At 38.7% G+C, this 25709-nt stretch overlaps 1 protein-coding gene and 1 long non-coding RNA gene across 40 annotated transcripts in view; one reads left to right on the top strand and one right to left on the bottom strand.

Moving 5' to 3' along the window:
- NEK11 (NIMA related kinase 11) overlaps window positions 1-25709 on the bottom strand; it is a 329806-nt gene that overhangs the window by 255854 nt on the left and 48243 nt on the right. For 37 of the 39 annotated variants that reach the window (XM_054552609.2, XM_063722193.1, XM_054552608.2 and 34 more), the window contains one exon: window positions 9889-10054. The exons of 1 other annotated variant lie outside the window; for it this stretch is intronic. In XM_054552609.2, the coding sequence (XP_054408584.2) occupies window positions 9889-10054 (166 nt within the window). Of the gene's footprint in view, window positions 1-8384; window positions 8461-9888; window positions 10055-25709 lie in introns of those variants that run through there. One more of the 39 variants, XM_063722208.1, reaches the window with a different exon arrangement.
- The window catches only part of LOC112132770 (uncharacterized), a 29355-nt gene that overhangs the window by 3277 nt on the left and 369 nt on the right, over window positions 1-25709 (top strand). Inside the window, exon 2 of the long non-coding RNA XR_010139240.1 lies at window positions 24197-24508. This is a non-coding gene — a long non-coding RNA (uncharacterized LOC112132770). The remainder of the gene's footprint in view (window positions 1-24196; window positions 24509-25709) is intronic.

The following is a 25709-nucleotide window of genomic DNA, read 5'->3' as shown; positions in this document are numbered from 1 at the left end:
AAATTTTAAATCCGAAAAGGATTTGATTTTAAAAATTAATCCTTGTATTAACATTGGCAATCAAAGCACTTACAACCTTAAAAGACAAAAGAAGAGCATTCTCAGAAGCCTGAATTTAAAACAAAAACAAAAACAAAAAAATCCCTGCAATGTTTAAGGCTAAAAGGAACTTCAAAAATTACTCTGTCCTACTTTTTATTTTAAAATGAAAAAGCTTCCCTTATTAATTCACTGGATTGACAACTTAAAATGCTCTTCCTTCATACCCTACCATCTCTCCATTAAATAAGCATTCTTCCAGTGGACCTCAAATATTATGCATCAAAATCTTCCAAGTTGCTTGTTTAAAATGCATATCCCTATTATCATCAATTATCATTATCATTATCATCAATAACTCCGACTCAGTAAATGCAGATTGGGTGCAGTGGCTCACGCCTCACTTTTGGAGGCCAAGGCAGGCAGATCACTTGAGGTCAGGAGTTCGAGACCAGCCTGGCCAACATGATGAAACCCCATCTCTACTAAAAACACAAAAATTAGCCGGGCATGGTGGCACACGCCTGTAATCCCAGCTACTCAGGAGGCTGAAGTGGGAGGATCACTTGAACCTAGGAGGCGGAGGTTACAGTGAGCCAAGATCCCATCACTGCCCTCAAGACTGGGCAATAGAGCAAGACTCCATCACAAAATAAAACAAAATAAAATAATGAAAAAGCTTCCCTTATTAATTCACTGGATTGACATCTTACAATGCTGTTCTTCATACCCTACCATATCTCCATTAAATAAGCATCCTTCCAGTGGACCTCAAATTTTATACATCAGAATCTTACAAGTTGCCTGTTTAAAATGCATATCCCTTGACATTAGCAACAATAACTCCAACTCAGTAAATCCACATAGGCCCAAGAAATCTGTATTTTTAACAAGCATCCTTCGTGACTCTAGGACAGGTGGTCCATGGAACAAACTTTGAGGCATGATGCTAGGCAATAATATAAACAGGCCATGTACTTAATATTTAGCCTGTCAGTGGAAACATTTTGTCTAAAATTTGAACAACTCCAAAGGCAAAAGATGTACTTGAGAAAGGCAGGCTTGAAAAAGAGTCATTTTACAATAACATGTTTTTGAAACTCTGTTTCATTACTTAGGAGAATACCAATAAACGGAGGTAAAGGCAGTGAGGGAGGAGATCCTTTGTCATTATATTGTACAACCCGAGGACATTTTCCTAGAATTTTGGAAGTGCACTTTAAGAGACTGCATAAAACATGGGGGAAATGTCAAGCCACATTATGCTCTTAAAAGCAAAACAAGAAAAACAACAGCTTCTAAATAGGTACTGAAGAATGCCATGCAGTATTATGATTTTCATTTCTAATAATATAAATGAACATCTTGAGTTTAGTTAGTATTTTTTTCAAATTCTTTTAGAGATAGTGTTCTTTTTGCTGAGGTAAATGTAGATGAATAAGAAATGGCAGAACTTATTCTTAAGTGATGTGAAATAATGTGAAATAATGCTTTTATCTATAAAGCACAGAGTTTTTTAAAAAAACCATTTGAAATAAATTAGTGTGATTCTATTTTTAAACATCTGTATTTATATAAATTCATATGACAGCCAAAGCCTTACCCCAAATGTCATAAACTCTACTGGGTTTGCAAATTGCTTTCTATTAGTGCATTAGTACATTTCTTTTAAACGAAACTAGTTTTGCTTTTCAATTGTTAGATTTAACTATTTTAGGTAAAAATCAGTGGTCTTATTTTTTATTGTTTTTCATTAAAAGGTCAAAATATTTCATAGTTTAAGAAAGAAAGTAAATGGAACAAACCAAATGACTTTAATTTTGATACTTATAAAAATCACAAATGGATCAGTTTAGGTATATAAAAACATTAGACACTCGTATTATTTACAGCCTTCCCCAACTGGAGAAAATCTAGACCCATAGAATTGACACAGGATAAATCCAGAGAGGCTTACCTACTCCTAGATGGAGCTGCCCAAGAAAATCAGAGGGCCCTGATGGGACCCACCACTCTGAAAACAATGCTTAGTTCCTTCAATCAGCAGCAATCCCAGCAATGCAAACCACTGAAGACAGCCCTGAGGTGTGGACAGCCCCAATGTGTGGATGCCTGATTTGAGTTCACAGTAGGAAGGATGATCACCAATCAATGTCACAATGGTCAAATTCCAGGGGTGTTCCTCATCTATAAATAACCAATTCTGGGGGGTGGTGGTCCCAAACAGGCTTCAGGACTATAAGCAGTGGCTCTGAAGCACAGAAAAGGATTTGTTTCTAATACTAGACACAACACACCCAATATGAAGTTCTATAAGGACCCTCTGAGAACTAGTAAGCCTGGTGGCTGCACGTCATTGCCAAATTTACTTGTAATAGTCTATTGACACCCACTAGAGATTCAAGATTGCAAAACTCAACCCACTTACTTGGTTTGTTTAAATACTTTTGCATAAAAAAGAAACATACGAGAAAATTTCAAATGTTCTGTTTTATATTACAATCAGATCGGAAAGTACTTGCCTCAAAGTTACTATCAGGCCTATTAGTGTTTAAGAATTTGCGGCCGGGCACGGTGGCTCACGCCTGTCATCCCAGCACTTTGGGAGGCTGAGGTGGGCAGATCACAAGGTCAGGAGATGGAGAACATCCTGGCCAACATGGAGAAACCCCATCTCTACTAAAAATACAAAAATTAGCTGGGCATGGTGGCACGCGCCGGCGTGGTGGCACGTGCCAGTAGTCACAGCTACTCGGGAGGCTGAGGCAGGATAATTGCTTGAACCCAGGAGGTGGAGGTTGCAGTGAGCCGAGATTGTGCCACTGCACTCCAGCCTGGCAATGAAGTGAGACTCTGTCTCAAAAAAAAAAAAAAAAAAAAAGAATTTGCATATTTCTTCCTTTTGGCATGAATCCTCATACTAAAGGCTGCACGACAAAATCTCAGAGGTAAAAACTAGCTTGACTTCTAGAAAACAGCTGGAGGGCGGAAAGGGGATTGAGTAACAGTGAAATAACGAACAATTATAATTACTTTCATTATTGGAAATCTACTAGGAGAAAAGCTCTGATAGTCACTTTTTGAACATTCATTATTTCAAATCCCTATAAAAACAAAATACATGCTCTACTCTCTTAAGAAAAACGGGTCAACAATCTTTTACAAAGGCCATCGCAAACTTACACAAAAAAATACTTTTGTGAGGACATCTGCCAGCAACTGCCTGTCCAACTTGGGACTGTTGCCACTAGTGTTATTGATCCTTGTAGCCAAGGATAATTGATTCAAAACAATTATGTAATCCCTCTCTTATATCCTTTAAAAATCTTTATCTTCCTTTACCTCCCTGAATATGCATGTTTACTATGGCATGTGTATTCCCATTGCAATGCCCATTCCCAAATAAATATGATATAATATAAAAAGAAAAATTAAAATTAAAATAAAAAAAAAAGAAAAACGGGTCAGAGAAATGAAATAAGTTGCTGAAGGAAATGGACAAAGATTTGAATAGAAGATGCCAAAGTCTACACACTTTCCACTATTTAAAACCCTATCTAGTCTTCCATTGAGAGAAAATAATCATATCATCACATTAAAATTTGCATTTGTGTACAAATAGTTTATGTGAATATGTATATGTATTACAGAAATAGAGATGGATAAAGACACAGAAAATAATTGAGAATAAGCCAAGAAAAGGAGCAGCTATCCCAATACCCCTGGTCCTAGTTCTGCCCTGGATGTAACAGTCAGAAAATCACTCCACTCTCTGGGGTCCTGTTTCTTCAACTGTAAAATGGAATTAATAAGCAAGAACTTACTTCTACTCAAAAAAGGATAGGGGCATGTTAAAAAGACACAGGAGCCAATCTGAAGGAACCCCATTAGCCAAAGTTGGAACAATTTGAGCAACAAAATAAACAGTGACGGTACTGGGTGATAACCCATATAATATTTTTAAATCCATGAGTTCATACTAATATAAATAAATAACTGAAAAAATACATGGATGGAGGAGAAGAAGCAGCTCTTCCTTACAGGGGAATCCCAATTAGTAAACACAGAAAGAATGAGAGAAATATATAATCACAATTAGGTAAGGAATAGAGAGTAAGAATCGCCACAGGCAACTTCCACTGAAAGAGACAAATTAATGAGTGAAGATTTGAAAAGAAACAGGCTATTATTAATAGAAAACTCTCAAACTATCTTACCCAGGATATTTATCAATTTCAAAGGGAAAAAATAGTAACTTAACAGTGAAAAAACCCACAAGATAGAACCTTAACCAAGTGATCAGAGTTAACATCATCAGTAATAAGATACAGCTGGTACCCCTTAATATGATGTACTGAGAATACTACTACTATTGTAGTAGTCTTGCCAAGAATATGTAACCTCAATCTAATCGTGATAAAACATTAGACAAACCCAAACTGAGAGACATTCTACAAAATAGCTTGCCAGTTACCCATCAAAAGTGGCAAATTCATAAAAAACAAGGCAGGAAAGGGAAATTGTCACAGATTAGAGGAGACTAAAGAAATAGAACTAAATGCAATGTAGAATCCTGGATTGGATTCTAGAATAGACCAAAGGCATTAAGGGGAAAACTGGTAAAATATTAATTTTCCTAGTTTTGATTTTTATACTATGATTATATAAGTTGTTAAAATTAGGGAATGTATTTAACTGCAAACATATTACAATTAAAGGTGAAGTATTGGGTTCCTAAATCACATCCCATGCTTTTCCACCTCCGAGCCTTTTATCACATCATTCCATTTAGCTGAAATGTCCTTGCTCTATTCTTCTTGGCCAAATCTTTCCCGTACTGCGAACTCAAATAGAACGCTAGCCCCTTCATGGTTCCCACGGTCAGAAGTCATTTTTCTCTCCTATTACCCCCACAGCACTTTAACCACACCCTTCCCATAACACGTACCACACTCCCCCTTGTATTTTAGCAACTGATATAAATGACTCATTAATCCTACCTGACAATTCACTAAACATTATCATATTATCTCTGTTATGCCACACAATGACTATAATTGTATCTGACACAGATCTGGGGCTCAGTAATGGCTTTTGGAAAGTCCCTTGATTACAACTGCCATTGTGAACTTCAAGTTCATAAGGCATCAATAAATAATCCAGATTGCCAATGTATTCATATGCAATGAGAGCTAGAACTGCCAAGGCAATAGGGAACTCATCTCAGGTTAGCCAGCATATTTTTTCCTATTAGAGGAGACATATATGGAAAGCTAAATTAGGATCAGAAGGTTGCCTGGGAAGCAAGGAGAACAAGTTGGGCAGTTTTCGTGAATAAGAGCAACAGGCTAAATGGCTTGATCATAAAACTACACTCACTACAGGGCCAGACTCTCTTGTTCTCAGCTCTGGGCCTCATCTTTGCTTAGTGCTCCACCAATACTGACAAATTTTTCCTTTATGACTATTTGTCTATTTCCACACTAACTATTCTCTCCTTTTTAATTTTTTTTATTATTTATTTTGCCATTCTCAGCCCTGGCTGCATTTTAGAATCACCTGGAGAACTCTCAAAAACCCTGATGCCTGGGCCATTCCCAAGGATCAATTAAATCAGACTTTCCAGAGGTGGGCCTCAGGCCTCAGGATTTTTGATAGCTCTCCAGGTGATTCTAAGATGCAGCCAATGTTGAGAACTAGTACTATATTGATAAAATTTTTATTTACCTATGTTAATGTCACCAAGCAGAAAATAGACAAGTCCAACATTTCCTGCCTTTTTCCCTGATATCATATGTTCTCTCCACCACAACCACTACCACCACCCTCTCCTGAAAATATGTGATATCACCTATTCTCTAGTGTGTCTACTAATTTAATGCCTAGGTTTCTGGAGATGCCTTGTCTTCACCCAAATGGAAGGCTTTCAGGCAGTATCTCACAGGTCTCCAGTGCAGCACATTGTTAGGTATATCAGCACAGTAAGGTAGGACAAAATACTTTTAACATATACAACAGGTAGAAGGATTCAATATTTTATCATTACCATTAGTGTTTGACAGAAATGAGGTGGGAGGCAGCTGGAACCAAGAGGTAAAGAATACATCAAAAAATTTCTTAAGTGCTAACTTCTTTGTGGTTCACTATTGTGGGTCCACGATGTGATAGAAAAATGAATCAGAAAAAGATCAATCCCACATGCTGAGAATCTGACATGGCTCATATGATGTAAACTGTGCTTTGTATCATGAGAGATAAAGATTCTGTGAGAGTTGGGGGGATTGGGATTGGGGTGGGGAGTGATTTCTAGCCAGGAGATTATGAGAGGCTTTGTTTATGGGAAAGGAACCTTGTTTATTGGAACCTTTGATTATGGGAGAGGAGGTGGCATTTAAGCTGGGCCTGGGAGTCAGGGTAAGATTTGAAGATGTGGGACTAGGAGGAAGGGCATTCTCAGAAGATATGGCCTAAGCAAAGATAAAAAGGCGTGAAACTGTGGAGGATGGGCAGTAGTTCCACTTCCTTCCTACATGGAGGAAAATAGAAGACACCAATATTTGAAATATTCTGCCATTCTGGTAGTTTTGGAACTATTCCCCATCAAAGATTTGGTTAAATCTTGACCAGAAATTATAAGAGTTCAGTTGTCTGCTGTTTTACACTCATAACCTGATGTATGTGTCCAAAGGGTTGGGTAGTAGATGCAGAAGCCTCACTAACGCATTTATATATTTCAGTCTTGAAAGGTCCCAAATTAAATTACAGAACAGGGAACCTGGAGATAAAGAGATAAGCCATTTCAATGGTAGTGATAGCATTTTTCTATGAGGTGCAATTTTGATCACCCGCCATTTCCTATACTATTATTTTACCTTAATAAAAAGAGGATAACACCAGCCCTGTGCCAGTTAAGAGTAAATTTGGGTCTGATGATGAGAAATATCTCTGTTAAAAAGAATGGAGCAATCTGTGCAAGTCACTCCTCAGGAGCCCGGGGAAGTGGCAACCTGCCAGCTCAGTGGCACACAGAGCCCAGGCGGCCCCACAGCTGTCTCTCAGCACGGCCAGCAGCCCTCACCATGGCAACGGCCCCTCCCGGGAGAGCAGCTCAGCCCACTGAAACCACCCGTCATTTAAAAATCAACACAGATGATTCCGGATGAGATCCTGTGCAACAACAACAAAAATCTTATAGAACTGTCCCTTCTAAGAATGTAATTCAGACAATATAGACTGTGAATTAGATGGGTGATTCTCAAAATTCAGTAGGCTTTAGGCTCATTTGGCCGGCTTGTCAAAACACAGATTGCCAGAACCCCACCCCCAGAATTTCTAGATTCAATGCAGCTGGCTGGGGTAGAGGCAAAGAATTCATATATCTAGCAAGTTCCCAAGTGATGCTGATGATACTGGTCTGGGGTCACACTTTGAGAACCACTGGGTTTCATACTAGCATTGTATCACTGTTGATTTCCTGATTTTGATTACTGTACTATGGTTACGTAAAAGAATGTCCTTGGTCTTAGAAAATACTCACAGCTAGATTATATTTAGGACAAAGGAGCATCATGTCTGAAACTTATTCTCAAATGGTTCATTAAAAAATGTAGATAGATAAAGCAAATGTGGAAAAATACCAATTTGGGAATCTGGATAAAGGGCATATGGAAGTTCATTGTGTTATTCTTGTAACATTTCTGGTAGTTTAAAATTACATTAAAATTATAAATTTTTTCAATTAATACAGGGAAAGAAAGTTATAGCAATATATACTATGTATGTCTAATATGGTAGCGAGAAGCCACATATGGTTATTTAAATTTAAACTAATTAAATTTAAATAAAATTTAACATCCAGGCCCTCAACTGCACTATCCACACAGCAAGTGCTAAAGAGCCATGTATATGACTAGCGACTACTATATTAGACAGCACAACTATAGCCCATTTCCATCAGCACAGAAAGTTCTGTGAAATAGTGCTGACTACAGTTTAAAATATTCTAAGACATGGAAAGAGTCTTTGAAAAAGTCAATGTCCTAAAAGCAGCAACAGAGGTAGCAGTAATAGTTATAAGCAGTATGAATCAGTTGTTTCTAAAATAACACAGTTTATTAACTGAAGGAGGCTAAAGAAGAAATATGAACAAATTATAGCAGGTGGATCATAATATGCAACATATGCATATGCAAGTATCTGCAGTTTTGCATGAATTGGTGACATATTTGCCAGAGTAACTATTCAATATCACTGATCACACCTGTCATCATCTTACTGATTTTCTCAACAATCCACTGGATGATGGACAAGCAGATATCCAGACGACCTGGTTCTTCTCCACTCACCCTCCGCCCTGTCCACTTTCCTCCAAGCAAAGCAGGGTCAAGACATAGATGGGAAAATACCCAGCAAGGCTGAGGCTGACCTGAAGGGGAATGGCCAAGACATGGAATATTTCAAACTTGTTCAGATATTTTAACTTGGCTATTGGTTTCATTTTGGGTGATACATCAGCTAATGTTTAAAGCAGACAAGGTTGTTTTCGCTGCTATCCCTTTTCCTTCTGGGCTTCTTTTCTTTCTCCTGTCTCTTCTTTTCTCTCTCTCAAACAAATGGCACCTTCAAGTTAGGTCGAGTTGTCCAAAGTTTCTGGCCCAAACAGAACTGCTGTCTAATCTAAAGAGCATCTTTTTTTCCTCATGTCTTTTGGGCTCCAGTAACATCCAAGTGATAAGCTGACTTCATCCTAAAGTATGAACAGTACCAAATTCTCCCAAGGTGCATTTGGCTAACCCCTAGCTTCCATAATATTCTGGGAGATACTTTTTGGGCGTAGTCATCTTTGGGTATTCTCTACCTGACCCAAGCCCTGTCAATCCCCTCTCCATAACGTCTCAGAAGTAAACACACAGATCCACACTGCAGCTACACATTGTCCATTTTCCCCTCTCCCGCTTCTCCAAGCAGCTTCACACTCCCTTGGGGCTCAGTAAAATACACAGCTATTACTTGGATAGAACTCAGAGTGGTTGGAAAAATTGTAAATACCTCAAGCTGTAAACCACAAATTGATAAATATGAGGAATTCTTGTGGGGAAAAAATCCATATTTCTATTTCCAAACTTCTACTGAAGAAATTAAACCATAGAGCTGGAATCCAAAACTCAGGACATATACCTCTACTCTAACCAAGCATCTGTTAGAGCATTTAAATGTCCGTCTAAGCATCAGACCATTCTAGAAGGTTTGCCCCTCCCCCTATCAAAAAATTGTTGAAGCATTCTTCTGCAGTAATTTCTCCTTTTTTGTTTTTTGTTTTTCTTAGAGATAGGGTCTTACTCTATCGCCCAGGCTGGAGAGCGATGGCATGGTCACAGTTCACTGAAGCCTTGAACTGCTAGGCTCAAGCAATCCTCCTGCCTCAGTCTCTCGGCTAGCTGGAACTACAGGCTCATACAACCACGCCCCGCTAATTTTTTTAAATTTTCTGTAGAAATGGAGGTCTTACTATGTTTCCTAGTCTAGTCTCGAACTCCTGGACTAGCAATCCTCTCACTTCAACCTCCCAAAGTGCTGGGATTACAAGTATGAGCCACCACACCTGGCCTCCTCCTTAAAATATATTCGTTTTTACTGAGTTTGCCAATGGAGGGAAAAAAACCCTTCCTTAGAAACAAGTTTTGTCAATTATCTACAGATAATCATTCTCAGCTGCAAGACATGGGATCCCAGGTCTTCATAGTTTAATTTTATGGTATGATAATTGGACTTTTAAGATATCTTTACAGAAGGCTTTTTACCATTCAGCATATTTTTATAAAGACTTCCAAGAGAAAAGGAGGGTCTCACCTCACAGTACTCCGTGATAATGCAGAAATTATCTTGCTCCACAAAACTTGCATGGAACTTGACAATGGCTGGGTGGTCCAGCTTGGAGAGGAGTTGGGCTTCCAAATTGGCCTGCAAAGTTTCATTCGGATTTAGTTCTCCAACAGATATTTCCTTAAGTACCTTTCTGCGGTCAAAAAAAAATTTAAAAACATTTAGAGCTGAAAAACACATTTAACAAATATCATCAAGTGGTACAGAGCCACTAATTAATGCCCAGGTTGTGACCTACTCATATATCTGGTATTGCCTATTATGACACTGTGTCTCCTGGTGGGACCTGGGCCTGTTTTCCTGTCCTGCTTCCCCAAGGCCTCTGACCTCCTCATCTGTGTACCCTACAGTTCTGTAAGGGCAGACATGGAACTAGTCTTGAGCAATATTGCTGGGGTGGCCCTTCCTCCACCTCTCTAGATGTTTCAGTGTCTCTTGGTTTCTCTTATAGTTATCTATTTCTATCTGTCTCTTTCTATGTGTGTTCATACACACACACACACACACACAAACACACACACACATATATATATGTAATCCATCACTCTGTCTCTCTGTATCTTATTCTTTCTTTGCCTATCTCTTTCCTTCTGTGTCTCTGCCTCTTTCTGTGTCTCTCTTTGCCTCTGTGTATGTATTTACATGTATTTACACACACTCACAGGCATGCTTCTGTCTCTCAGCTTAAAATTTTCCAAATATATCGACTTAATATCAATAGGAGCAATATTTATTTATTTTCTTTTTAAAACTATCCTTGGCATATCATACTTCATTACTACCAGTATTTAACAGGAAAAATTAACTAAAAACATTAATAGAGATATTTAGTATTTCTAACATGTATAAATGAAAGAAGAGCTCACTAAATCCCCAAGTCATTAATTTAAAAATTGTGATAACTCTATGAGGAATAGACGAAAACATTATCTCTTCCCATCTAAGAAAAAAAAGAGTCTGATAAACAAATCAATTATAGTACCAAAGTGTGAACTAGACTATTGGAAAAAAATACTTTAGAACACCAATTATGTTTGCAGACACAGTCTGCTGATTATAAGCAAGCATTGGCAGTTCATTAAGGCAAGTTCTGCAGGACCTGTACTAGAAAACATTTTACAAAAATCTTCTTTAGGAGTTGCTACTTATGCATATCAATAAAAACGTATTATAGTAGAAAATTTCTTTAGGCCCTTTAACCAATGCATAGATTAACCATCATTCTCCAGTCCTTCCTAACAGATGGTGACAGATGCCCTTGCCACAAGGAATGCCTCCAGCTAATAAGCTCTCCTTGGCATGCCCATGAACTTCTGCCCTCCCAGTTGAGATGTGTGCTTACCAAGTCATTGTGTTTATTCCCAAGCCTGCTAATGCCAGTTATGCTCATCATTGTAAATTTATGACTTCAGTATACCTTAAATGAAGAGTGAGCATGAAAGTTATCTCTGCTAGGAAAACTAAGTCAAATGATTACCAAAAAACTTGAAAATAAAAAGTTGCACTGTGGTCTGAGAGACACTTTGTTATAATTTCTGTTCTTTTACATTTGCTGAGGAAAGCTTTACTTCCAACTATGTGGTCAATTTTGGAATAGGTGTGGTGTGGTGCTGAAAAAAATGTATATTCTGTTGATTTGGGGTGGAGAGTTCTGTAGATATCTATTAGGTCCGCTTGGTGCAGAGCTGAGTTCAATTCCTGGGTATCCTTGTTAATTTTCTGTCTCATTGATCTGTCTAATGTTGACAGTGGGGTGTTAAAGTCTCCCATTATTATTGTGTGGGAGTCTAAGTCTCTTTGTAGGTCACTCAGGACTTGCTTTATGAATCGGGGTGCTCCCATATTGGGTGCATATATATTTAGATTAGCTCTTTTTGTTGAATTGATCCCTTTACCATTATGTAATGGCCTTCTTTGTCTCTTTTGATCTTTTTTGGTTTAAAGTCTGTTTTATCAGAGACTAGGATTGCAACCCCTGCCTTTTTTTGTTTTCCATTTGCTTGGTAGATCTTCCTCCATCCTTTTATTTTAAGCCTGTGTGTGTCTCTGCATGTTAGATGGGTTTCCTGAATACAGCACACTGATGGGTCTTGACTCTTTATCCAATTTGCCAGTCTGTGTCTTTTAATTGGACCATTTAGTCCATTTACATTTAAAGCTAATATTGTTATGTGTGAATTAGATCCGGTCATTATGATGTTCGCTGGTTATTTTGCTCGTTAGTTGATGCAGTTTCTTCCTAGTCTCGATGGTCTTTACATTTTGGCATGATTTTGCAGCGGCTGGTACTGGTTGTGCCTTTCCATGTTTAGTGCTTCCTTCAGGAGCTCATTTAGGGCAGGCCTGGTGGTGACAAAATCTCTCAGCATTTGCTTGTCTGTAAAGTATTTTATTTCTCCTTCACTTATGAAGCTTAGTTTGGCTGGATATGAAATTCTGGGTTGAAAATTCTTTTAAGAATGTTGAATATTGGCCCCCACTCTCTTCTGGTTTGTAGAGTTTCTGCCGAGAGATCCGCTGTTAGTCTGATGGGCTTCCCTTTGTGGGTAACTCGACCTTTCTCTCTGGCTGCCCTTAACATTTTTTCCTTCATTTCAACTTTGGTGAATCTGACAATTATGTGTCTTGGAGTTGCTCTTCTCGAGGAGTATCTTTGTGGCGTTCTCTGTATTTCCTGAATCTGAATGTTGGCCTGCCTTGCTAGATTGGGGAAGTTCTCCTGGATAATATCCTGCAGAGTGTTTTCCAACTTGGTTCCATTCTCCCCATCACTTTCAGGTATACCAATCAGACGCAGATTTGGTCTTTTCACATAGTCCCATATTTCTTGGAGGCTTTGTTCATTTCTTTTTATTCTTTTTTCTCTAAACTTCCCTTCTCGCTTCATTTCATTCATTTCATCTTCCATCACTGATACCCTTTCTTCCAGTTGATCGCATCAGCTCCTGAGGCTTCTGCATTCTTCACGTAGTTCTTGAGCCTTGGCTTTCAGCTCCATCAGCTCCTTTAAGCACTTCTCTGTATTGATTATTCTAGTTATACATTCGTCTAAAGTTTTTTCAAAGTTTTCAACTTCTTTGCCTTTGGTTTGAATTTCCTCCTGTAGCTCGGAGTAGTTTGATCGTCTGAAGCCTTCTTCTCTCAACTCGTCAAAGTCATTCTCCATCCAGCTTTGTTCCGTTGCTGGTGAGGAACTGTGTTCTTTTGGAGGAGGAGAGGCGCTCTGCTTTTTAGAGTTTCCAGTTTTTCTGCTCTGTTTTTTCCCCATCTTTGTGGTTTTATCTACTTTTGGTCTTTGATGATGGTGATGTACAGATGGGTTTTTGGTGTGGATGTCCTTTCTGTTTGTTAGTTTTCCTTCTAACAGACAGGACCCTCAGCTGCAGGTCTGTTGGAGGTTGCTAGAGGTACACTCCAGACTCTGTTTGCCTGGGTATCAGCAGCGGTGTCTGCAGAACCACAGATTTTCGTGATCCGTGAATGCTGCTGTCTGATCATTCCTCTAAAAGTTTTGTCTCAGAGGAGTACCCGGCCATCTGAGGTGTCAGACTGCCCCTACTGGGGGATGCCTCCCAGTTAGGCTGCTCGGGGGTCAGGGGTCAGGGACCCACTTGAGGAGGCAGTATGCCAGTTCTCAGATCTCCAGCTGCGTGCTGGGAGAACCACTGCTCTCCTCAAAGCTGTCAGACAGGGACATTTAAGTCTGCAGAGGTTACTGCTTTTTGTTTGTCTGTGCCCTGCCCCCAGAGGTGGAGCCTACAGAGGCAGGCAGGCCTCCTTGAGCTGTGGTGGGCTCCACCCAGTTCGAGCTTCCCGGCTGCTTTGTTTACCTAAGCGAGACTGGGCAATGGCGGGCTCAGGATTAAGAAACTCACTCAAAACTGCTCAACTACATGGAAACTGAACAACCTACTCCTGAATGACTACTGGGTACACAACGAAATGAAAGCAGAAATAAAGATGTTCTTTGAAACCAACGAGAACAAAGACACAACATACCAGAATCTCTGGGACACATTCAAAGCAGTGTGTAGAGGGAAATTTATAGCACTAAATGCCCACAAGAGAAAGCAGGAAAGATCCAAAATTGACACCCTAACATCACAATTAAAAGAACTAGAAAAGCAAGAGTAAACACATTCAAAAGCTAGCAGAAGGCAAGAAATAACTAAAATCAGAGCAGAATTGAAAGAAATAGAGACCAAAAAAACCCTTCAAAAAATTAATGAATCCAGGAGCTGGTTTTTTGAAAGTATCAACAAAATCAATAGACCGCTAGCAAAACTAATAAAGAAAAAAAGAGAGAAGAATCAGATAGTCGCAATAAAAAATGATAAAGGGGATATCACCACCGATCCCACAGAAATACAAACTACCATCAGAGAATACTACAAACACCTCTACGCAAATAAACTAGAAATTCTAGAAGAAATGGATAAATTCCTCGACACATACACTCTTCCAAGACTAAACCAGGAAGAAGTTGAATCTCTGAATAGACCAATAACAGGAGCTGAAATTGTGGCAATAATCAATAGCTTACCAACCAAAAAGAGTCCAGGACCAGATGGATTCACAGCCGAATTCTACCAGAGGTACAAGGAGGAGCTGGTACCATTCCTTCTGAAACTATTCCAATCAATAGAAAAAGAGGGAATCCCCCCTAATTCATTTTATGAGGCCAGCATCATCCTGATACCAAAGCCGGGCAGAGACACAACCAAAAAAGAGAATTTTAGACTAATATCCTTGATGAACATTGATGCAAAAATCCTCAATAAAATACTGGCAAACCAAATCCAGCAGTACATCAAAAAGCTTATCCACCATGATCAAGTGGGCTTCATCCCTGGGATGCAAGGCTGGTTCAACATATGCAAATCAATAAACATAATCCATCATATAAACAGAACAAAAACCACATGATTATCTCAATAGATGCAGAAAAGGCCTTCGACAAACTTCAACAACTTCATGCTAAAAACTCTCAATAAATTAGGTATTGATGGGACGTATCTCAAAATAATAAGAGCTATCTATGACAAACCCACAGCCAATATCATACTGAATGGGCAAAAACTGGAAGCATTCCCTTTGAAAACTGGCACAAGACAGGGATGTCCTCTCTCACCACTCCTATTCAACATAGTGTTGGAAGTTCTGGCCAGGGCAATCAGGCAGGAGAAGGAAATAAAGGGTATTCAATTAGGAAAAGAGGAAGTCAAATTGTCCCTGTTTGCAGATGACATGATGGTATATCTAGAAAACCCCGTTGTCTCAGCCCAAAATCTCCTTAAACTGATAAGCAACTTCAGCAAAGTCTCAGGATACAAAATCAATATACAAAAATCACAAGCATTCTTATACACCAATAACAGACAAACAGAGAGCCAAATCATGAGTGAACTCCCATTCACAATTGCTTCAAAGAGAATAAAATACTTGGGAATCCAACTTACAAGGGACGTGAAGGACCTCTTCAAGGACAACTACAAACCACTGCTCCACGAAATAAAAGAGGATACAAAGAAATAGAAGAACATTCCATGCTCATGGGTAGGAAGAATCAATATCGTGAAAATGGCCACACTGCCCAAGGTAATTTATAGATTCAATGCCATCCCCATCAAACTACCAATGACTTTCTTCACAGAATTGGAAAAAACTACTTTAAACTTCATATGGAACCAAAAAAGAGCCCACATCGCCAAGTCAATCCTAAGCCAAAAGAACAAAGCTGGAGGCATCACGCTACCTGACTTCAAACTATACTACAAGGCTACAGTAACCAAAACAGCATGGTACTGGTACCAAAACAGCGATATAGATCAATGGAACACAACAGAGCCCTCAGAAATAATGCTGCATATCTACAACTATCTGATCTTTGACAAACCTGAGAAAAACAAGCAATGGGGAAAGGATTCCCTATTTAATAAATGGTGCTGGGAAAACTGGCTAGCCATATGTAGAAAGCTGAAACTGGATCCCTTCCTTACACCTTATACTAAAATTAATTCAAGATGGATTAAAGACTTAAACATTAGACCTAAAACCATAAAAACCCTAGAAGAAAACCTAGGCATTACCATTCAGGACATAGGCATGGGCAAGGACTTCATGTCTAAAACACCAAAAGCAATGGCAACAAAAGCCAAAATTGACAAATGGGATCTAATTAAACTAAAGAGCTTCTGCACAGCAAAAGAAACTACCATCAGAGTGAACAGGCAACCTACAAAATGGGAGAAAATTTTCGCAACCTACTCATCTGACAAAGGGCTAATATCCAGAATCTACAATGAACTCCAACAAATTTACAAGAAAAAAACAAACAACCCCATCAAAAAGTGGGCAAAGGATATGAACAGACACTTCTCAAAAGAAGACATTTATGCAGCCAAAAGACACATGAAAAAATGCTCATCATCACTGGCCATCAGAGAAATGCAAATCAAAACCACAATGAGATACCATCTCACACCAGTTAGAATGGTGATCATTAAAAAGTCAGGAAACAACAGGTGCTGGAGAGGATGTGGAGAAATAGGAACACTTTTACACTGTTGGTGGGACTGTAAACTAGTTCCACCATTGTGGAAGTCAGTGTGGCGATTCCACAGGGATCTAGAACTAGAAATAACATTTGACCCAGCCATCCCATTACTGGGTATATACCGAAAGGACTATAAATCATGCTACTATAAAGACACATGCACACGTATGTTTATTGTGGCACTATTCACAATAGCAAAGACTTGGAACCAACCTAAATGTCCAACAATGATAGACTGGATTAAGAAAATGTGGCACATATACACCATGGAATACTATGCAGCCATAAAAAATGATGAGTTCATGTCCTTGGTCGGGACATGGATGAAATTGGAAATCATCATTCTCAGTAAACTATCGCAAGGACAAAAAACCAAACACCGCATGTTCTCACTCATAGGTGAGAATTGAAGAATGAGAATACATGGACACAGGAAGGGGAACATCACACTCTAGAGACTGTTGTGGGGTGGGGGTAGGGGGAGGGATAGCATTAGGAGATATATCTAATGCTAAATGACGAGTTAATGGGTGCAGCACACCAGCATGGCACATGTATACATATGTAACTAACCTGCACATTGTGCACATGTACCCTAAAACTTAAAGTATAATAAAAAAAAAGTTGCAAAAATAAACAGCTGTCAAGTAACTGAAAAGACAGTTCTAAAAAGGTTAAAAATGTGAAAATCTAGTATTCTGAATTCAGATTGTTACAGAAAATAAATCTAGAAAACTAGGTCCTAAAAAATAATATAAAAATAACATATATCTTATGGATGTAGTTTATGCAAAAAAAAGATGAAGGAGTCTCTAACCAGAGGACATTGGATGCTGGCTATACAACCAAAAACTGGAGAAAATGTACAATTATCTATTTTAAGTTGATGTAAATGTTTTAAATAATGTCATTTTATTTTAAAATTGTTTCCTTTTTTTAACCAAGTACCAGCTTCAATCACATTGGAGAGAACAGCTTCTACCATTTTTAAAAATGTGATTATGCTATTAACTTTTCAGTAATTCAAACAAGCCTATCCCTCTGTTTTACGATGGAAGAACCATAATATCCTCAGGTATTACCAGAGGTAGAGCTTTCTTCTTGTTTCATATTCAGGGTCTAAAAGTTTTGATATTGCAGTCAGCACACTATTGTATAGTATTCCCCCATCCCATTTCTCAGTGAGAGACTACAATTAAAAAAACAAAACAAAACAAAAAACTCATTACAATTCTAAGTTAGGAAATCTGTCCTAGAAGCTGAGAGCCTAAGTAGGAAAATATAGAAAGTGCCCTTATCGTATTCTGGGGTTGGGTAACATTTGACCTTTTTTTCCCCAGAGCAATAAAAGCTGGGTTAAGTTTCCATTCTCCAAAAATCTCATAAGGAAAACCTTCTAATCCAAGATGACCATTACTGGGAAGTCACTTCCCCTAAAATTTGAGTCCTTTAATATTTTATTCACTTTAAATGTTCTCCATGGTCTTCCCATTCTGAACTCATCTCATCCCCAAAAGACAACCAACAGCAGGCATAAGCTGCTTCCACAAAGAGGAGGCCAATTTGCATTAGAAAGGGCAGCTCTGCCTCAGGAGCCTCACAGGCAAGGACTCCACTATGCCATTAACAGGTGTCTTTAAATGTGACTACAATATAGAAAGTTGGAACACTTGTCTTCCTTCCCCTAACAGGTGTTTTCACATTGGTTTTAAACAGCCTATTAGGCTCCTATTTAATAAGAAGTAGATTCTAGAGAAATGCCTGCTTGGTAACATTCTGAAGAAAGATTGTTCTATCAAGAATTTGGTTTAAAATGACCTAATGTTATTAGGAGTGGCATTTCAGACTGTTAGTGTACCCAAAGAAGCTTGAAATGACATACAAGACAGTTTTTTTAACTACTGAAGATTACAAAGCAGCAGGCGAAGCACAATGACATCTTCATAGAGCTTTTCAGTAATTTACTGTACCCCAGCTAGCATGCAGTTATAAAAGTCACAATGGTTAAGTATGACAATATAAAGTCTTGCAAACTTGCAATATTCTCTTGCTGTGAAGGAATAAATGCTCTAAAAAGCTTCAGGATACTTATTTTTCCTTGCAAACACCAACTATTGTGCAGCAGAGCATGAGATTTTACATATAAAATGTAACTACCTGAGTCCCGTCTGGCACCCTGATGATAAAGCATAAAATCTCATTTGTCCACAGTTTAGCAGATGAAGGTAGGGCTATTAAGACAGGTGATATCTATTATAATCTCTCTAGCTGATGCGGAGACGTTCACCTTCCTTGCCTAAAATCACGTCACTGAACTGACAGAGGAAACTCTCATTGCATATCACTTAATACGAGATCTGTATCAGCCAAAGACAGCATGGAAACTTACCAAGTCAAGGACAGTTTGTCACTTGCTCAGTGATTCCAGCCTGTCACCCCTCCTAAATAACATGACAGACATTTATTTTATCAGAGCCTCAACTCAGGAGAAATTTCATGACAGTAGCAAAACTAGGCATCCCCGGAGACTTTCCAAGTCACATGCTTTCTTTCTTTCTAGAATCAGTGAACTGACAAACTTAGAGAATAACTTTGGAAATTCGGGATAACTATGGCTAATTTCATTCCCTTGAAATTGGCCTACGTTTTGTAGAAATGGGGAAGATGATATCTTTGAGATATTAATTAAGGGTTACTTTTCTCCAAATTTTCACGAATCTTTTCACATTTTCCCCATTCAACCAGCAGCATACACTGCTTCAGGTAAAAGGTGAAATCACTACAGAAATATGAGTCAAACACATGTCTTTTGAGTTTTTAAAGACCAAGACTAAAGAGAAAGGATCTGGAGGAACATATGAACAGTGAATGGGTGAGCATTCTTCCTGCTGCCAGGTGAGAACAAGATCTTTCTCTAGACCAGGGGAAGGGGACAGGGTCAGAGGGCAGGTAAAAAAAAGTAGAAACTGCTGAGCCCTTGAAAATAATTGCTGTGCTGTAGGTCAGGTCCAGAAAGGCAACTAAAAAGAGAACTCCAAGATGGGTAGGAAGGCCCGAGAGCAAGAGACCTGTGCTCTCCCTCCAAAGTAGGGCTTAGAGGATTGCAAAACCCCCACATTTTCTTATGTCCAGCAAGGGTAAGGAGCTGCAAAAAGCTCTCCAAGGGGCGCGTAAACAGATGGGCCTAAGAGAGCTCTAGAATCTCCGGTATTCCAGTAAGGCATGGGGAGCAGCAGAATGACATCCCATCAAGTCAACAGCCATCTCAGTGAGGGCCAGTCAGCTGGTTGAACTGGAAAACTTTGCAGTAGAGACAATGGTCCTTTCCTTTCTGATTTAACTATTAACATTCATTACAAGTAACTAGTAAATACCTACTACATGACTATAGTGTGGTGGGCACTGAGGAGTTATTGTCTGCTTTTGTGTCTACTGGGAAAGACAGACAACAGGTAAATGTGCATGAATGTGTATATATCATGTATGGTTGTGTTTTTCAAAACTTCAAATTGCGATGAATGCTATAAAGTTGAGGTAAGGATGTCTGAGGCCTTTCTGATTTCAGAGCTGTGACCCTGATGTGATCAGCAGCTACTGTACCCACTTAGCCTAAGCCACAGGAAATTTTAATTTCAACTTAGACAATGAGCAAATTTTTGGCTTTGGATTTTGCTTTTGTGTGTGTGTTTTTTTATTTATCATTTGCCTGTTTTACAAAGAGAGATTATCAAATATAATCAGGGGTTTTAGGATTTTTCATCCCTCTAGGAAGGCAGGAATTATTTTTATCTGCCTTTCTTAAATGGGAAGGTCTCTTTTTTCTAATTTACAAGGAAATAGTTTCATTATAGAAAAATTTAAAAACACAACATGAGGAAAATATTACCCACAATCCAACACAGAAACCATCAGAATTAACATTTCTGGGTATTTCCTTACAATCTTTTTGCTACATGTATTTCTTAATAGTAGAGGCCAACCAGCTTACACAATTTGCTTAGTGCTGTTTTCATAAGACATTATTGTAGCAGACACTTGTCATTTGTGGCTGCCCTCTTTAGACAGCTTCCTTACACTGTGGCAGATCCCTGGGCTGTGAGTCTTGCCTCTCCTGGAGAGATAAAAACAGACAAACCGACCCTATGACTCCCAGCCTCTCTTGAGCTTGGGGTGCTGATGTGTGACCTAGGTTCTGTCAGTCAGCTGCATCCAGCCAACACTTTGATGTGAGTGTGAGCTGCATCAAGAAACAAGGTGGCACAGTGTCTCCATTTTGCAAATACACGTGTCATCAGAAACAGCATGGCCCTGAGCTCAAGGGCAGTAGGTCACTTCACTGGTAATGTTCTGCCCTCTAGCCTGCTCCCCCAGCCCTCCCACCACTGCTATGAACTATCTGTGTTCTGTAACAAATCCTTTTCTGCTTAAACTGGCAAAGGGTGGCTGCTCTTACCTGCACCTGGGAGTCCTGACCAATGCAATTATGCATCACAGAAGTACTTTCAGGTGTTACCACAAATCACTGTAAACACTTTGGGGCAATGAAAGCCAAACCTCCAAAGGTCTGGCTCATTTGGGTTCACTTTTATTTCCACCTTAGACTCTTCTAACGTATTTAAGGCTGCGGTAATTCTTTCTCCATTTACATGTAGATAGAAATTGATGGTGGAAAACATCCTGTTTTAAAGTTATTTCATCTCTTTTAATATGATATATAACTTTCAAAAGTAAAGGGGCATGAAAAAGATATATAATGGCAGAGAGTAATATTTATTCAAAAAATTGGCACATTGATAAAAATACTGGAAAAGCCAGGAACCAAAGGTACATAAAGGAATAGCTGGTAGGGGAAAAAAAGAGTAGAGGTTAGTAGCAAGTATACTACAGTATACTACAGATGGAGTTTCATTTTATTTCTGTTGTTCTTCCTTCCCTTGGTAAGACAAAAATATTATTTTTATGTCTGTGTCACATTAAAGGACAAAATTATTTTATGGGTTATCCCCATATGCCACAATATGCACTGCTTTTTGTTTTTTAACAATTAAACCCACGGAACTAGCTCATTCGGGGGTTAGAACTCTCTAATTCATCTTGTCCATTCTACGCACCCCTGATCACAAACATGTAGCAGAGTCTTTGGACAGAGCAGGGGTTAAAAGGGCATCATGGTGCAGTGCAGGAATGGCAAACTGTAGGTGCCCATGGCAGACATCAGCAACTGAGGAACAAACTGCCAAAGACTTTGAGACAGGAAATCTCATCCTTCTGTTACTTTACTGTCTATTAACTATCTTCTGTGTGCCAAATACCATGCCATGTGCTGGAGATACAAAGATGAAAAAGACAAAACTCCTGCCTCCAAGAGAGCTCAGTCCCATGGGGAGGCCAACAAGTATATAAATAGTTGGACAACTTCATGATAAATGCTAAAATAGAGCTGGGGGTGGGCAGTGAGGATTCCTAACCTTTCTTTGAGGAGGAAGAAAAGGCAAAATCCACGGACTAGAGCTTCAGGATGTTCACTTTTGCAAATGCAAACTGCTTTATACTTGCTGCATTGCCTTTTCCCTGGGTGGAGCTCAAGCAGCAAAATAAATGAATGTATCATTCTCTACTATTTGCCCTGTATAAATCAATATCCAGTAGAAGAGTGTCTGTATTTGCATTACCTGAATAGGCTATGAAAGCTAATCAGCATATAACTCTTTAAAAAAATGACTTAATACATTATATTATATATTACAATATTTTATATATGCTGTATATTTCCTTAGAGTAAACACATACATACACATACACAAAATCACACTATACATTATGGAATGCGGAATTAAAATGCTACAGGGAGGAGGAGTATTTTTTAAGAGATATGTAAAACTGTCAGGTTCATAAACCTCTCCTTCCTTCCTTGTTTTCTTTCTTCCTTCCTCTCCACCCGTTTATTCCCCATTTTTTCCAAAAAATATTTAAGCTTTACATAGCAAGATCTTTAAAATAAGTGTGAGGAACCCTCCCATTAAGCCATGCTTTGCTCTGGAGGACTCTCTTCATTTGGGTCCCCTAGAAGGTGAACCTTGAGACAAGGATTTGAATGCAAGTAGTAATTTGGGAAGTAATAGGAAAGTGGGGAAGTGAGACAGGAGAGGAAGGAAGCCATGAAACGGTATATCATCAAGACAGTTACCAATGAGGGCAGTTGGAGCTTAATTCTGTCAAGAAACTCTGGGAACTAGAGTAGAACATTAACCTCAGAGTTCTCCTGCCCAAAGGGTGAAGAGTAATGGGGCTGGGATATTAATCCACCAATTCCCATTATTCACTGGCTAAAACTGCTCCCTGTAAGTATTAATTCCTCCACTCTTCTCCCTTGCCAGAGCACAGGAAATCCTAATGGCTATAAAGAGCACTCAGGCAGAATTGCATGTGCAGGCAGTTGGAGGCTGAGTCCATGCATAAGAAAATGTTAAGTGCCCAGGGGATACAGGCAGGACCCCAACACTGTCTTCCACAGGATCAAAATAAAGGAAATTCCTCCCATTTTAAATTCTGGCCTGGTTTCCCTATACTCCTGAAGATGGCTAGTATATAAAGATTCCTAGACAAAGTAAAATAAAGTGCTCGAATACTCAACAATGAAACTGCAAACCAATTACAACCTATAGATAAATTCCATTTACTATGCTTTTCAAGACTGATTTTCTTTACAAATATTTTAGCAGCATATAAGGGTATTACAGATAATAGGCAAATAATAATACAGCTAATAAAGAACAAAAAAAGGAGTAAAATTATTTCAGATATTTTTGTTTGGCAAACACGCTATTTCCGGCTGCTGTCTGGATTATATTTCCATTTGTGGTGACAACTTTCATGCAGTGTCTCAATGCTGGTACTATAACAAATCATTGCAAGTTGCCTTTTAGTTTTAAGGAGCAGAAGAGGATAAACAAAAATTTTAGGAGTAGGTGGTTTGAAGACAAATATTGCATGAATAAAAAATATCTAATAACCATCATGTGAATTCTATGATTTTTCCCATCTGTATAAATAAGCAAAATAGAAATGACTTGAGCACATGTCTCAAGGCTGGAAACAGTGCTGGTGCTCCCTGGAGTTCTCTGCAGAGAATCTCTTGTGTCAATGCAAGAATAGAGCTGGCGTCCAAACGGACCATGTCCTGCATTTCCCTAGAGGGCTTCTTGGAAGTCACATGGAGAAAAGAAAAAATGTCTGACCACTGTGTCGTGCAAAGCCCTTCCCCAAGCACATGACCAAAGAGTTGATAGCCAAGCCAAAAAGAATGCATGACAGCATGTTAATTAACTGGAGAGCAACAAAAGTCTGCATTTGTTCAGGCAGTGTTAGAAAAGCTTGTGCATTTGTGCACTCACAACACGACAGCCATTTCCCCCCCATTTCTAAATCACAGCCTCCATAAAAGCTGCTGGGGCTGTCTCATAGAAGAGTGGAGAAAAAAATTGCCCTTCCCTCTTCTTTTACCTACAATATGAGTGGATTCCCTCATATTGTAGGAGGAGACAGCTTTCTGGAACTTCTTTTTATTTACTTCTCTAAAAGTTCTCTTTACAACCAAGGATGCCTTGGGTCAATTCTAACTTCCCCTTAAAATCATATATAGCTCCTCCTTGTCCCTATCTTTCTCCCCCACAACCTGAGACAAATGGTCAAGCAATTCTATTTTTCTTATTTATACAGATGGGCAGAGTCATCGAATATTGTGGCTTCCTTATTGTGAGAAACACTGATGACTGCCTACCCCACACAGTCATCCCCCAACACCCCTACCATCATATGCTCTGGAAAGGAGGATCCTCTCCCTAGTTCCTGCGGTGAATCATAATTGGTCTGGAAAAGATGTTCCTCACTGATAAAAAGAGAAGCATGGGAGGAAACTCTTCTTTAATCCACCTCTGCATGTGATCATCTGCATGTGACTCCTTGAACTATGGCAGCCAGCTGGAGCCATGAAGTAAGCCACCCTAACATGACTGGCAGAAACATGGAGAGGTAAGATAGAAGGCACCAACGTCCCTGATGATGTTGCTGAGCTGCTGAATTAGTCAAACCAGAACTGCTCTCTCTCCAGACTTCTTGATAGGAGGATAAGGGTTTCTTATTGTTTAAGCCATTTTGATAGCATCAGCCATTTCCTGATACTACCACTTTGCTACAAGAAGGAAGAGGAGATGTTTAAAGAAGAAGAGATTAGAAGCAGGGGTAGAGAATGTAGTACAGTAAATATTCCACTCATTTGCAAATGCTTAAGGTTATAAAAACCCAAATGACAAAGTTATTTAGGTATAGCTATGCTGTATAAAAAGATTAGAAGAAAGGTAAGCCCCTTGAGAACTGGGCTATGTCTTATTTACTTAGAAAGAAGTTAATGAGTCTACTAATTTAAACAAAAAATGTATAATTTGGCTCTTTTCTATTTGAGCATTGATATGAATCTTTTAAAAATCATGACAAAATGAACTACAGTGAACTACACAGAAATGAACCTATTGTGAGAAAAAAAACTGGGGGATAAATGACTAAAAATTCTTTGTTATTAGTACATTTCAAAACTAAAACAATGTGATATTTGTTTAATTTGAAAACATAATTCAAAATTATTTTATATAAAAATTTTTAAGTTATTTAAAAACATCAGGATTCAAAATTATCAAAATTCCACCAGTGTTATCCTTCTTCCCTTAGGTGATGATATACAAGTAATAATAGCAAACAGAAGATAATCTAAAATGAGAGGCAAGAAAGAAAAGAGTGAAGCAAGGGTAATGGATGATTCGCCAATCAAAAAATATAAAGATTTTAAAATAAATACTGAATTTAAAAAGACCAAGAGAAAAAGAATTCTTAAAATATTTGGTTTTCACTCTCTCCTGCCAGAAAAGAAAAGAAAAAGAAAATACACTTTATAAACAGTAATAAATATACCTTTTTCTATAGTTCTCTAGTGATAGGAGAGAAAAAAGTACTAAAAATGCAAGTTTATAAAAATTTGCTTGCTAACATACTTGCTGGAATAGCTTTGATCTTATCTGGAAGCTGAATTACCCATGGGAGCTGATAATAACATTAGCATAGACAAAAAAATGGCAGCTATTCATACCTGAAAAAAAAGGTTTTGCTCTGATGTTTCACAATATCTCAGAGAAATGATAATACCCATTGTAACGGCCTGGCCCAAGAGAAGCACAAAGCT

The sequence above is a fragment of the Pongo abelii genome, chromosome 2 (assembly GCF_028885655.2).
Source record: "Pongo abelii isolate AG06213 chromosome 2, NHGRI_mPonAbe1-v2.0_pri, whole genome shotgun sequence".
Lineage (NCBI taxonomy): Eukaryota > Metazoa > Chordata > Mammalia > Primates > Hominidae > Pongo > Pongo abelii.
This window is presented reverse-complemented; position numbering and strand designations above follow the sequence as displayed.